At 50.2% G+C, this 15,403-nt stretch overlaps 1 protein-coding gene across 6 annotated transcripts in view; it reads right to left on the bottom strand.

Moving 5' to 3' along the window:
• LOC142584713 (uncharacterized) overlaps positions 1–14,811 on the bottom strand; it is a 95,118-nt gene extending 80,307 nt beyond the window's left edge. Inside the window, exon 1 of one of the 6 annotated variants that reach the window (XR_012828902.1) lies at positions 14,531–14,811. Coding sequence is in view for 1 of the 6 variants with exons in the window: in XM_075694922.1 (XP_075551037.1) it covers positions 14,531–14,541 (11 nt within the window). In the remaining 5 variants the exon portion in view is untranslated. Of the gene's footprint in view, positions 1–13,970; positions 13,994–14,171; positions 14,345–14,530 lie in introns of those variants that run through there. The other 5 variants (XR_012828896.1, XR_012828897.1, XR_012828898.1 and 2 more) reach the window with 5 other exon arrangements.
• Positions 14,812–15,403: the final 592 nt, after the last annotated feature.

Raw genomic sequence — 15,403 nt, forward strand, 5'->3', positions numbered from 1 at the left:
ATAATCTAGGCGTTGATATCACCCAAATAACGGCCCAACAACTGAGAGACTTGTATATGCAGGATTTTTAAATTACTGGTTAAGTGTACATCCTCTCGGCTAGTATGTATATAAAGTGCGTATTATTCTTATGTATATGTGTATGTATATATGTAGGTATGCATGCGAGTGTGTATGCATATACGGGTATATGAATGCATGTGCATATATATATATATGTATATAATGTTCAGCGGCGTCTTGTTTCATTTGTATTCACCACGAGAACCACACAAGCTGCCCTAGGTATTTTTGATTTGGTCACCAGTGGCTCTGTATGGATATGGGTGTGCATGTGCATATGCGAGAATGTGGGTTCATGAGAGTATATATATATATATATATATATATATATATATATATATATATATATATATATATATATATGATGCATATATGTATGCATCTATGCAGTTGCCGAATATTCTGTAGGGGGGGCTGCGGGCCTCGTCAAGCTGCCTCTACTGCAGCAGCTTTTACTTGCAGCCTCCTACATCAAGTAGATGGAAATAAAGCTATTCTATTCTATTCCATATTATCAACAGTAATCTGCCAGTACCCCGAATGAAGATCAATAGAAGAGAAATCGCTGGAACCGTGGAGGCAGTTAAGGGCGTCGTCTATACGTGGATGCGGGTAGACGTCCTTCTTAGTAATGTTGTTCAGATGGCGGTAGTCTACACAGAAGCGCCACGTGCCATCTTTCTTCTTGACCAACACTACAGGTGACGCGCAGGGACTCGAAGAAGGCTCAATGATATTTTTGTCTAGCATTTTGTTGACTTAACTTCGCATTACTCGGCGTTCCGACGCAGAAACTCTATACGGTCGTCGGTGAATAAGAGTAGCATCGCCAGTAAGAATCCTATGCTTGACCACGAGCGTCTGGCCTAACGGGCGATCGCCGAAGTCGAAAATATCTCTGTAGGACGATAATACTTGCTAAAGGTCTTCAGCCTGCGCAGAAGACAGGTCCGTCGCAACCATTTTCTGTATTTTGGTATCGGCGGCCGAGGCTGGCCCGATGGGCCTGCTAAGCTCGCAAGAAGCATCGGTCGATAATGTTGCCACGTGATGGCCGCCGAGACAATCAACGTTGGCAAGGCAAATACCTTGCGGTAGAGTTTCCTTTGCCAATCCAAAGTTAAACATAGGCATGAAAGTGCGCTTCGCAGTAATAGTAAGTATACTGTGAGGCACGGTAACGTCATACTGTAGTGGAATATCGGGCAGAGGAGTGACGAGGTACTCGCCATCAGGGACTGGTGGGGAAGACAAGAGTTCAATATAGGCTATTGATGTTGGCGGCAGGCGAATAAAGCCGGTGAGGTGTAGGCGGCACTGGGGTGCGTCGGAAGGTTCTGCGAGAATCGGCAACTCAGTCAATAAGAGCAGAACGCGCGGAGAGAAAATCGAGGCCGAGAATGAGGTCGTGGGGGCAATGAGCAATCACGGTGAAGAGGACAGGAGTGTGGCGGCCGGCGATGCTGACACGTGCCGTACACGTGCCGATGATAGGCCCAGTACCGCCATCCGCAACGCGGACGACGCGTGCCGACGTTGGGGTGAGGAGCTTCTTCAGTCGTCGTCGGAAGGCAGCACTCACAATAGAAAGATGCGCACCTGTATCGATGAGTGCCGTGACAGGATAGTCATCAAAGTCAACGTGAAGAACGTTTTGGTTCGTGTGTAACGTTAGGAGAGGATTTGAGGGCAGTGTGGACAACGCAGCTTCACCTCCAGAAGCTGCAGTACCTAGTTTTCCGGCTGGATCAGGGAGGCGATAGGCGGCGGAGAGAAGCGACGGAGTTGGGGCGAACGAGACTGATGGCATCGAGGTGAGGGAGAGCGGCTATAGCGAAGGTTCGGGGCAGGAGCATCAGCGGCAATAGGTTCATGGCGGGTGGCATAGGGAACGCCATTCGGACGGGTTGCGGCGAGATGTGGCAGAAAAGGACTGCCCGGGACGAGGAGGGCTGCTTGAGAACTGGGGAACCGTGGGTGGAGACGATGAGCACACGGAGTTGAGATCCATGTTCTCAAATCCCTGTCAGAGGACGGCCTGAATGAGCGCAAACATGGTTGCTGGTGGATCGGGAGGCGTCGCGGAGAAAGCTGGCAAACTAGCGGCCTCGAGCTCGCGGCGAACAATACGGGTTACATCGTCACAGGGGGTGGTCTGACGCGGTCGACCTTCACATGTCGACGTAGCAGCAGTGTTGGGTAGCCGCGTGATGTGATATGCGATACGGCGGCTCTTAGCTTGTTCAAGGCGACGGCATTCTTTGATGATGGCGTCGATAGTCGAGACGTGGCCGAAAACAAGCAAATTGAAGGCGTCGTCGGCGATGCCTTTTAGACGATGTGACACTTTATCTCCTTCGGACATAGCATCGTCAGCTTTGCGGCATAGAGCCAAGACGTCGAGGATGCATGAAACGTACGGCTCTATAGGTGTCTGAACAGGAGACGCAAGAGCCTTTCTTGCGGCAGCTTTGCGCCCAATGGGGTCGCCGAGCAGTTCCCTGAGTTTTTCTTTGAAACTCTCCCAACTATTCATCTCGTCGTCATGTGTTTGGTGCCACACGCGTGGGGCGCCGCCGAGATAAAAGATGACATTCGCGAGCATGATCGTTGGATCCCACCTGTTATTAGCGCTGGCGTGTTCATACAGCTTGATCCATTCGTCAACGTCCTCTCCCTCCAGGCCAGAGAACACACCAGGGTCGCGATGTTGGGTAACCGTGATGATTGGAGCAGTCGCACAAGCCGAAGCCGTTGCAGAGGCTGTCTGGTCACCGGGAGGCATGGTGACGAGCTCGATGTACTGACCACTCTGGAGTTGCATGGTGAGGACGGGAATCGCTGACCTCCACCAGAATGTTACGTGTGGAAAAGCACAGATGAGAGGCTATATACAAGGTATTTACACTGGAGCCAGACCACCAGGCCGACACTCGCCCGCGCCAAGGGCACAGACTTCGTCGTCGTTCTCGCGGCGGCTCGTTCCTTGAACATCGCTCGATGATATCGCAATAATATGAAACGTAAGAACTATCGACGGACTGCTAAAATTAGTGGACAGACAAGATCCACGCCCGCTTTGCGATAGCTTCCCGTCTGTTCTTCGTTTTGTTCGCTTGATTGCGCAATCCATGTCGGTAAACTTCATTGAAAGATGTACTACGGAGCAACGAAAACCTTTTATAAAATATTTATCTACGGAATACTTAATCTGGTGCAGCCATATCTACGCTTTAGGTGAGGTTTCGCTCTAGTGAAGTCAACAAAAGCCTACAGACCGACACCGACAGACTGTCGTTCACTTAACGGCACAGCGCCCGTTTGCAAACTGCCATAGACGGTGGCGCCAGATTTCTCCCTAGGTAGTATGCCACATGGTGTGGCACAGCAAGGGGACTGACGAAGAGGAGAACAAGGTTCGTCTTAGCATCACACGTCGCCGCTTACGTTTTCGTAAAGTGCAACCACCTGGATCTTCATTCAGCGTGTATAATCCAGCAGGGTATACGCGACAATTTGGTGGAGCTTGCTGGGTACGCTCAACTTATGCAATGGGCCGCAAAAACCTCGCCCCACAATTGGAGTTGACTCCAGTTCACCACACAAGCCGGCGAATCCGAGGCCTCGCCCCACAATTTGTAAACCTCCAGGAAAAACTGATGACTGCGACCACTGCGACTTCTACGGAAAGGGTGACACCGACTTACCTAACGCTGCTGAACCCCCAAGTGCCGACGGCTTTTCATGGCGACACATTTGAAGACGTGGAAGACTGGCTGGCGGAGTTCGAGCGTGTGGCTGCGTTTAACGAGTGGGACAACCACGCCAAACTCAGGAACGTCTACTTCAGCCTCCAGGATGGTGCTCGCACGTGGTTTATGAACCGCGAAAGTGCCCTGTAATACTTGCCATAGTTACAGCGCAAGCTACTGAAGACTTACTCCAGCGCCAATCACCGGGAAAAAGCGGAGCAGGCCCTTCAGTCCCGCGTTCAAAAGCCCAACGAAAGCGTCACGATGTACTACGTGGAGGACATCGTGATGGCCCTGATCTTCTTCTTGTCGTGCCAAAACATCTACGACAGACTGTGCTCTTTGAGATGCATGACGCACCCACTGCAGGACATCTTGGGGTAACCCGCACGTACGACCGCGTCCGCCGCCGCTTCTATTGGCCTGGTCTCGCTCGCTCCGTCCCACGCTATGTTGCTGCCTGTGATCCCTGCCAGCGTCGGAAAACACCTCAGGTGCTACCTTCCGGTCATCTCCAGCCGATCACCGTCCCTGTGGAACCGTTCTTTCGTGTTGGATTAGACCTCCTCGGTCCCTTTCCCACGTCATCCTCTGGGAACAAATGGGTAGCCGTCGCAACTGATTACGCCACCCGATACGCTATCACGCGGGCTCTCCCTACCAGTTGCGCCACTGACGTCGCGGACTTTTTCTTGCGTGACATTATCTTAGTGCATGGCGCCCCGCGACAGCTGCTTACTGACGGTGGTCTTAACTTCCTCTCGAAAGTTATCGCCGACATTGTGCGTTCCTGCTCTATTCAACACAAGCTGACTACCTCATACCATCCTCAAACCAATGGCCTGGCAGAGCGGTTAAACCGTACTCTTACCGACATGCTGTCTAAGTACGTTTCGAAGGACCACCACGACTGGGACATTTCCCTTCCTTATGTCAGATTTGCTTATAATTCTTCCCGGCACGACACCGCCGGATTTTCTCCATTTCTACATCGATCCGAGCGTTTCGGAAGAGAAGACGGTGCGTCATCAGATGAGAGGCGTAAAGGAACAGCTCTTTGGCGGTCTGGTTCAGAATACGCCCAAGACTGTTCCGGAGCTCCTCACCGAAGCCACCGCGATGGAGAAGACCGTTCAGCGACGGTCGAACATGCACAACCAACAAGTAAGTGCAGCCTGCACTCCGGATACGCCGGTAGGCTTCGGGTGCGACGTCGCTTTGCCTTTCGAGCTGATTCGCTCAGTGGTTCGCGACGAGCTGCAGAAGCACCACAGTACGCCGCCACCTCCAGTCGGCTCCCTCCCCAGCGTCGTACGCAACGAAGTACAGCAGGCACTACAGGAATCTCTTTCCAGCAGTGAAGCACCACCTCTGCCAAGCGAGTCCCGGCGCAAGACTTACGCAGAAACATTACTGAGCTCCGCCCAAGCTTTCGCACCTACTTATTGTAGTGGCGGCATGTCTACCGATAACCTACACGTGCGCTACTGCGACACGCCCCTTTGATAAGAGCTTATCTACCGCGGCGCCGAGCGTAGCCGGCGCACTTCTTCCCAGCTGTGCTGGCGCTCGCCAGTCACCTTGTCAATGGAATAAAGCAATTCCTTTTGCGTACTTTCCCTGCAACCGCCTGGTTCCTGCTTGCCTGGAAGAACACCACACTTATGTTGCGCCGCCAGTCGCGTTGCAATCGGCTCAAGCCGCTCCGACAGCTGCGCTAGCGTACTTGGACGACCGCCGAACACCCCCGAGGAAATCAGAGGCTTGGCGAGCACCCGATCGACGACCGCTGCGCTACCACTGCGGCGAAGCTGGTCATTGGTATCAGGAGTGCCCCTACCGACGACTCGGACTGCGGCGTTTTTCTATCGATTCGCCTCGACATAGGTTCAGCCAAAGGCCACCCGACATTGCAGAATTCCTAGAACAGCAGCGCAGGCCGGGCACATCGAAGCGGCATTCAAACTCAGCCTCACCGCGACGATCGTTTCATGCTCGTGATACCACCTCGAGGACGACGCAAGGGAGATCACAAAATCCACACCCGGAATACTGACGTCAGCGACCTTCCGAGGCGGGGCCGCTGATACTCGACGCGCTGAAGACCTCGTATCGTGCCAACCGCCGAACAACGAAAACACGATGACGCCAGAACCAGCTCCCGCGAATAAGATTTCACTGGACATACCTGTGTTGATCGACGGCAGCAAAATGAGTGCAGTTGTTGATACCGGCGCCGATTATTCTTAGTGGCAAAATAGCGAGCGTTCTGAAAAATAATTACATTGCCCTGTAATGTGGCCCCAGTTCGTACGGCAGTTGGCCACGTCGTCACACCGCTTGGCCTATGCACGGCCAGAGTAGAAATTCGCGGTGCTGCTTTTCTCGCCACTTGTTTGGTTCTACGTAAGTGTTCCCGCGATTTAATTTTTTCGGATGGACTTTTTTCCGGAAATATGGCGCCATTATTGACCTCCGCGAGCGCTGCATCACTTTCTCGACACAAAGGGCAACAACACAGACCGACGCCATTGGACACAAATCCGCACTTCGCGTTTTGGACGACAGCATCACGATACCGCCGCGTGCGAGTGTTATGGTTCTGGTTAACTCCGACGAGCTACAAGAGGGTGAAGCCATTGTCGAAGGCAACATTTCTATAATGCTGACCCAAGGTATTTGTGTAGCGCGAAGCCTTGTGGAACATCGTGATAGCCCCACAACAGGCCTCGTTACGAACTTTACCTTTGAGAATCGGCGCATTTTTCGTGGCATTGCCATCGCCTACGCCGAGCCATCAACGGACATCGTCGTGTGCTTTGCTTCTGAAGTGGGTGGACACAGACGACGGTTCGCTCAGAGACATCAATGTAAATTCCGAGCTTATGGACGACCAAAAGAGCGCAGTGCAGGAACTCTTGAACGAATTCCGGCGTGCTTCGCTCGGGCTGCTGAGGTGGGCCAAGCACCAATCACACAGCACTGAATAACGACATCCGCCGACGCACGCCCCATCAAACAACAGCTTTATCATGTCTCACTGGCAGAACGTGAGGCAATTCAAGCCCAAGTGACGGAGAGGCTAGATGATTGTGTCATTCAGCCTTCGCACAGTCCGTCGTCCTCCCCGGTCGTTCTAGTGAAGAAAAAAGACTGACCGCTTCGTTTATGTGTTCATTATCGACTCCTCAACGATGTTACCAAGAAGCACGTGTACCCACTACCACGTATCGATGACTCTTTAGACAGGTTGCGGCGAGCTTAGTATTTTTCGTCTCTCGATCTATAGAGCGGTTACTGGCAAATTGAGGCAGATGAACGAGACCGCGAAAAAACTGCTTTCGTCACTCCATATGGCCTTTACGAATTCAGAGTACTTCCCTTCGTTTTCTGTTTGGCACCAGCAACTTTCCAGCGAATGATGGACACCGTTCTCGCTGGTCTGAAGTGGCAAAGCTGCCTAGTCTACCTCGACGACGTGGTTGTTTTTTCAGCGACATTTGACGACAACCTGAAACGACTGCGGCAAGTTCTCGAAGCCATCCGATCGGCTAACCTCACCCTTAAGCCTCAGAAGTGTCATTTCGGCTACAAGAAGCTGATGTTTCTGGTACACGTGGTCAGCGCGGAAGGCTTTAGCCTCGATCCTGCGAAAACTGCCGCTGTAGCCTCGTTTCCAACCCCGACCGACGAGAAAGATGTCCGACGCTTCCTGGGCCTTTGCGCATACTACCGGCGTTTCATCGAAAATTTTTTGAAGATGGCGGAGCCGCTGACTCGCCTCACGAGGGACGATGTATCGTTCCTCTGGGCCTCAAAGAAGGTGACTGCTTTCAAGGAGCTTCGACAGCGTCTGGTGTCAGTATCAGTTTTAGCCTACTTTGACGAGGAGGCGGACACAGTTCATACAGACGCCTGTAATGTTGGTCTTGGTGCGGTGCCTGTACAACGGCAGGAGGGTATTGAAAGAGTGATCGCCTACGCAAGTCGCACACTATCACGTGCATATACCATCTACACCACAACGGAGAAAGAGTGTCTTGCCGTTGTATGGGCGCTGGCAAAATTCCGACCTCCGGCCGCCCATTCAAAGTTATAACCGATCATCACTCGTTATGCTGACTTGCAAATCTCCGAGACCCTTCTGGATGACTGACACGGTGGAGCCTACGTTTGCAGGAGTGCGACGTGACCATCGTGTATAAGTCGGGCCGCATACATGAAGACGCTGACACACACTCGCGCACCCCTATCGACATTACCGACTGAGACATTCAGAACGCTTGCGCTTTCCTTCGGGCCGTAAGCGTTAATGAGTTGCCCACACGGCAGCGCGTAGACGACGCACTATGGCCTATATTCGAACATCTGGATGGGCGGAACCCATCAATACCGCGGCGTATCGCTCGAGGATTGTCGTCTTTTTGTTTACGACATGGCGTCTTGTGCAAGAACTCCGTTGCCATCAACAAGACCTACCTTTTGGTCGTTCAAGCAGACCTCCGTGCCGAAGTTTTGTTCGCCTGCCATGACGAGCCTCCGTCTGGCCATTTGGCATTTACGCGAACGGTTGATAGAGTGCGCAAGTCGCACTACTGGCCGAAACTTGCCGAGTCTGTTAAGCGATACGTCCAAGCCTGCCATGAATGTCAGCGCCAAAAGTCGCCAGCTGTGAAGCCTGCGGGACTGCTGATTCCGAGTGACCCACCTGGCAAACCTTTCGACCAGGTCGGCATGGATCTTCTGGGCCCGTTATCACTGTCATCTTCTGGCAACAGGTGGATAATCGTTGCCACGGACTATTTAACGCGGTATTCTGAGACAATGGCGCTGCCTCAAGGCACAGCTTCCGAGGTTGCCCAGTTTTTCACAAAGAGCATCGTCCTACGGCATGGCGCCTCATCGCACGTCATCACAGACCGAGGCAAAGCCTTTACAGCACAGTTCATTGAAGACGTTTTTAAACTCAGCTGCACGACCCATCGAAGGACAACTGCCTATCATTCGCAGACAAACGGCTTGACCGAACGACTGAACCAAACGATGAGCGACATGCTCTCTATGTACGTAGACGTACAGCACAAGACGTGGGTCGAGATACTCCCTTACGTAACGTTTGTCTATAATACTGCTACGCAAGAAACGACACGCTTCACGCCGTTTTACCTCGTTTACAGCCGTGAAGTGCAGACTATGTTAGAAGCAATGCTGCCGTGCGAGAACATCGATCATCTCGACTTCGCCCAACATGCAGAGCTTTTCGTGCAACGCACGGGAGAGGCCCGTCAGCTTGCCCGAGTGCGCATAAAGAAACAACAGAGCAACGGCGCGCACCGTTACAATCTCCGCCATCGAGAAGTCGAGTTCCAACCTAGTGATCAAGTTTTGGTCTGGATTCCCGAGCGCCGAAAAGGACTATCCGAGAAGCTTTTGACTCGATACTTCGGATGATGCAGAGTGTTGCAGCGAATTAGTGATGTGATCTACGAAGCCCTTCATGACGGAAGCCAGCCTCCCCGACGTCGACAACCGCAATCCGACATTGTGCACGTTGTGCGGTTGAAACCGTACTATAGCCCCTAATATTCGATGTTTTCAGCCGCTTCGGTTAGTTTTTGTTGTTGCTCGTCCCTCAGTGCCTTGTGACTATATCGCACACCACAGTGATTGTGACTATAGCCTATGTGTTCGTTCTACGCTATCTCGGCGCTCTCACGTCGAGCCTATGTATGTTTTCTTTCTTTTTTCTTTGAAGAGGGAGTTGCCATATGGTGTGGCACAGCAAACGGACTGAAGAAGAGGAGAACGAAGTTTGTCTCGGCATCGCGCATCGCCGCTTACGTTTGCGTAAAGTGCAACCACATGGATCTTCATTCGGCGTGTATACTCCAGCAGGGTATACGCGACAATACTGTGGCAAACTGTACCCTTTGCTGTACCATTTGTTTCAAGCACATAAATTGCAATTGGCATAGCGGAGTAAATATAAATAAATAAAAGAAAAACACGATACGGCAGCCTTAGTCAATGTTCTGCAGCTGTTCGACTATCATACACACTTTCCGCACTGGATACCGACGTATCGTATAACAGCACTGCTATAATCTTGCCCTTCGTTATGTGGGGCACTGCCACGGTGTCTCCATGCGTCTTCGTGACATGTTTAGTATGGACGGCAAAGCCCAGCGGCCCCATTGCGGCGGTACTCTTTGGATGCCGTGGACACGAAGCTTCACAGCTGAGCACCAGATGATCGATTGTCTTCCACTCCTTCCCAGAGATCCTGCACAGCGCCACCACGGCGTCAGCAGATGCATTGAAGCAGTGACGGTACACCGCCTGTGCTTCAAGGACCACACGAGTTTAACTGTCATTATTGTGCTGCCATTTCATAGAAATGCCACTCTCGCTTTGCGATAGACACAAAGGGCCGACTTGCGGTCCATCGCATTCCGCCACTGCACAGTCTAGTCTTCGAATACCTGGGCTTGAGTAGTTTTTGCCCATTATTTCATCAACTTGGCTTGCTGGTTTTGTAAGAGAACCCTTCCTGCGAAGGGTGTGCATGGGTTGCTCCACTAAGTCCTTAAACGAAGTTGTCTTGCGGCATGTAGTACACCTGGAAAACCGTCGTGCCTATTTCTCGTCGTGCCTTAGGCGTGAACGGCCCTCGCATGTCAGCTTGCTCTTTGTGTCACAAACTTCTTAAGTGGCCCAGCCCAGACGCCCTTGAACTTCCTCAACGGCTACCAGCCCGTGGCGGCCAAAAGGTAGTCAGTCCACATTGCTTTGGCGCTGTTCAAGTCACTACCACGCGTTGGGCATCAGGGAAAGCAGATAGTTTGCGAATACGAGACCTGGGACGTGACCACACATTTTAAAACGAAGCTTTCTTGGCCTCTTCGAGCTTCCCGCTGCTGCTGCTGGGGTCTTCCACAACGCTAACACCGGACGCGTCGGGCCGTAGTTGAGACGTGGCCATGCCACAAAAACGTAACAAAAAGGCTTGCGCTATCTGTGTTTCGTTTCATGAGATTTGTTGTTGAGCTGTCATTCGCAAAATTGCGAGGAATAACGTTGTAAATTATGTAAGACAAGGTATGCGCCACGTGGAGGGTCTGCGCGCTCGTGGTTCAATATTATTCTTCGCAAAGCGATGCGTGCGGCGTCGACACCGGATTTTACGCGACGCGTGGCCCTTAACGCTATCGCGCTTGTACATGACAGGAGTGTGCGGCACAAAGGAAAGACGACCCGAGAAGATTGTGTCAACATGTGCGCCGCGTCGCATGTGTACAATGCCATCTGGACGCCGTAACTAGGCGTGTCTCTCCACAAATGCAGTGCAGGAGCTGCAGCGCTTGTTTCCGTGCCCACACGCAACAGAATCGACCGTGGAGGGAGGAGGTGGGGAGAATATCACGGAGGAAATAGAGATTGAGAGAGGGCAGTTTTGTGAGCTACAACGCTACAACCCAGAATGGCCCCGAAGCGTGCACTCAGTGCCGAGGAAATGAAGGCTCGCATAAAACGTCGAGCGGAACATGAACAACAAACGCAAGCGGAGCAGGCAAGGTAAGATTTCACACCTTGCCACGACTGTCGTATGCCGTCAATATATCACCGCCAAATAACGCCAATGAACGCAAACAGCAGACAAAGCTTCACTTACATTGAAGGATCTGCATATTTTTTATTGTTATTTCACAGACTAGTCATAGCAAACGGTTGCAACGTCAGCGACTCCTCTGGCATAGTACATTTAGCGCTCTACATGACGCTTGACAGATGTTCGTCTCTTGCGCAGCAGGCAGACCACTAACCGAGCTGAACGTCACCACCAGATATCGATATTCTTTTCTCTCAGATACCTAAGCACCATCAGGGAAGATTGAAACAGCCTTGGTCTCTAAACCTGAAACCGGACATCTCTAAGCAATGCTGCATTGAAACGGCGCCCAAATTGGCACATGTGCTTCGGGACTAATGTTACCAGAGTTGACTCGCCCAGCGCACTGTTGCAGAAAGTGAGGCCATACGCCTGTTTCCTCTCGCACATTTATTTTCGCGTGCTACTCAGATGAAGATACCTGATAGTATTGAAGCGTTTCATATCTTTAACCGTCAATATGACTATAGGAACCAGCCGGCTGTGACATGCGCCGAAATAGTTATGTAGGAATGGATTATCTTTCCATTGGCGCGGGCCGATCTCGATGGCAAGTGATGATGAATGCTGCTGGATTGCTTCCCGCTTGCTTCGACTACTTTGCTTTGTTTGATAATTTGCCACCACTTGCTTTCAATGTCACGTTAAGTTTGTTGTTCTCCACAAAGCATCATGAGTTAAAGGGACACTAAAGGTTAATATTAAGGCAACGGGGACTGTTGAAATACCATCCCAGAAACCTCGAAACGCTTGTTTCGTGCGAAGAAGAGACTTATTTTAAGAGAAAATGCGTTCTGAAGCGTCCGCGTACCTCTAGCGCAGTTCAAATCACCTGCCCTCCGATCGAGGAGTATTGACGTCATGGTCTCATAGTGACGTAGCGCCGTCGGTGAGTAAAACGGCTCCTGCAGACGGCGCTGCGGCTTTTCTGCACAAAACGCAAACGCGCGGCTAGAAAGAGCCAAGACAGCGCCGACAGCAGCGCGAAAGCGGAACTATGGTGGCTAGCGGAAGGGAAAGCGCACGACGATACGCTGGTTCATTATTTTATGACGCCAGCTTCGACGCTCGTTGCAATGGATGACCCTGAGAACGACACATTAGCTCGCGATGCTGGGCTCGAGTTCAGCGATTTAGGCACTGATGAACATGACCTGCTGTTGAGGGCTCGCCCTGGCGGCGTCGTTGCGTACTACTACGACGACGGTCTGCTTTGAAAGACACTTCACGCGACTTCAGTAAGTCAGCGTTACACTCGTAATCCTCTGGACGAAAGTGCAGCGAGCACCCTACGTCATTTTTCGGCTCTTTGCCAGCGCGCTGTGTCAGAGGTATGGCACTTAACCACTTCGAACGGTGAGGTTCACTCGTTGGCAGACAGTGATAAATAACGTTGGATTCGCCGCTGCAACTGCCCTTGGAATGCCACATGGACGTGGCATTCTCGCTGCTTGTTCCAAATGCAAGTTTCGCGATCCAGCAGGACAACCGCAGCACGACGCGATAAAGAAACAACTGAAACTCCAACGCGCGCGGCGCAAGGTCGAGCGCGCAGAGTCGAGCGAAAACGAAACCTTTACATAACCCATACTACTCTGAGGTAACGTCAAAATGTTATTTTTTCTTAGAATCGAATAGAAGTTGACAAGTAGCATTTTCTTCCGTCTTATAATCTAATGAAATTATCTTTTTAATACTAGTAGTTGAGTACTAGTGACATAAATTATGATGAGGAGTGCTTTCGTCATCGGGCTAGTACCGGAATGTCGCTGGGGGGGTCTCAAATCGTGTTATGCATTTACCTCAATTTCTCGGTTACTAAAGCTCTGTTCGCGATTATATTGACGCCTTAGACGTTCTAGAGCATTGCTTTATCACTTTAACTTGACTTTCTGGTAACCTTTAGTGTCCCTTTAAGGATTGAAGTTTATATGTAGTTTTCCCTATTTAACTTCAGCTGAAAGCACGATCGAACGAAAAATGTTGGGTGTAACATGAGGAGACAAGACGAAAGCTGTGTGGATCAGATAGCAAGCGGTGATTGCAGTTATTCTAATTGATATAAAAAGAAAAAGAATTGAGCTGGGCAGGCCGTGTAAACTAAGGCAAGATAATCGGTGGGCCATTAGAGTTACAGAATGGGTGCCAAAGGAAGGGAACCACAGTGAAGGACGAAAAAAAAAACTAGGTGAGGTGACGAAACTAGGAAATTTGCCGGCCCATGTTGGAATCAGCTAGCGCAAGACAGGGGTAATTTGAGATAGCAGGGAGACGCCTTCATCCTGCAGTGGACACACAAATAGGCTGAGGATGTTGATGATGATGACGACTTTGAAAGTGAGCGCTCCTTCCTGTGATCGCTTCCAAGTGCGTTCTTCTTAGAGCTGCTTTATAATGGAGCCAAGCCAACTCGTCCAGCGCTCCTTACTTATGGTTTACGTTAACCTTAACTAATTATGATACAGCATGCAATTACGATACCTTACCGGCTTCAGCGTCCTAAAATACTTTTCTGTACTGCATTGCTTACGCACTGAAACTATGCTTACATGTAGCCATAGAATATACTCCACTAGTTAGCTCTGCGCCTTTGTACTAGGCTTAGCAGAGAAGACAATGCTAAAATTGATTAGTTTCCTACGAATGTTTAGAAACCTGTTTGTATTAGCTGCAGACGAATGTGTTACCTGAAATCTTAGGAGACTCGCAGGCTGGTTTGTACAGTATCTTCAAAACGTCAATGCTTAACACAAGCAGTAGGTCGAGCGAAGGCAAACAGAAAAGTGGGTGGTTCTTATTCCGCGTCCGATTTTCGTCCTGTGTGTGTCTCAAGCGCTGACATATCGACCTGAGAGCACTTTATGTAGTGCCTCAACGTAAAAGTTTTTGCCATAATGTTACGTGCGAACGGATCCTCAATATTTCAATTTTTGTGCAATAGAAGACCAAGAGATACTCGCGAAGTAATAGCTGGAAGTAAGATCAGTAATATTTGCACAATGACAAAGACGACGTTTAATATTTTAATAGGACAATTCTCACTTACCGTCCATCCATCGATCTTGCTCTTGTAAATAGAAATATTGGCTAGTACAAGAGTCCCTAATGTAAAGGCAAAGCCAAAGGCAAAACCATTGATTCGCTGCATTGTGCACAAGACGGCTATCGTATGTTAGATGTAGCTATTGGGAACTGATATCCATTCCATTTAACAGCTAGCAGGTGTTGGCTAAACTGCTGCACAGCAATGCCAAATGTTGAAGCGGCACTTTCTGCTTACTTCATTTATGAAAGCATTTCACAGACAAATACCACGGACATGGAAGTTATAGCTGGCAGAATGTGCTGTAAGTTGAAATACCTAATAAATTTCCGCTCCCTCCGCTTTACATATACGCAGGGTTTGACCAAGATAAGAACACATGCGTCTGAGTCAATATGTCAGCGAAGAGAAGCGCACGAGAACATGTGCTCGGTTTAATTGTGTCATTTGACTTTCGTGAGACACTCGGGTGTAAATGCCAGGCGACGGCATTTACCGTGTGCGTTTTCATGGATGATATTCCGGCATAGTACAGGCCATCGTAGCATTTATACTGAAGCTGCCATTGCTACTGCAAGCGCTGAAACCGTTATATGAGGGTTTTCATAGCGCAGTAAAAATCTACTTCATTGCCCTATTATTATTTAGCGGAAGTACGGAAGATGTTTGGCGTGACATACAAAGAAATTTTGAAGCCTGGGTTAATAGGAGCTATATCAAACTTCTTATGCCCCCGTTTTCATTCTGTTTAAAAACCTTATGTCAAACACCTACTAAGTTTTACCGGTTGTCTAGGAGAACCGGCGGTGGGTTCGATTTTATATTTGGAAAGAACAGGGCAAGTACTACTTGCAAGCACTTGAGAACATTCCAATC

This window comes from Dermacentor variabilis, chromosome 6 (assembly GCF_050947875.1).
Source record: "Dermacentor variabilis isolate Ectoservices chromosome 6, ASM5094787v1, whole genome shotgun sequence".
In the NCBI taxonomy this organism is placed as follows: domain Eukaryota; kingdom Metazoa; phylum Arthropoda; class Arachnida; order Ixodida; family Ixodidae; genus Dermacentor; species Dermacentor variabilis.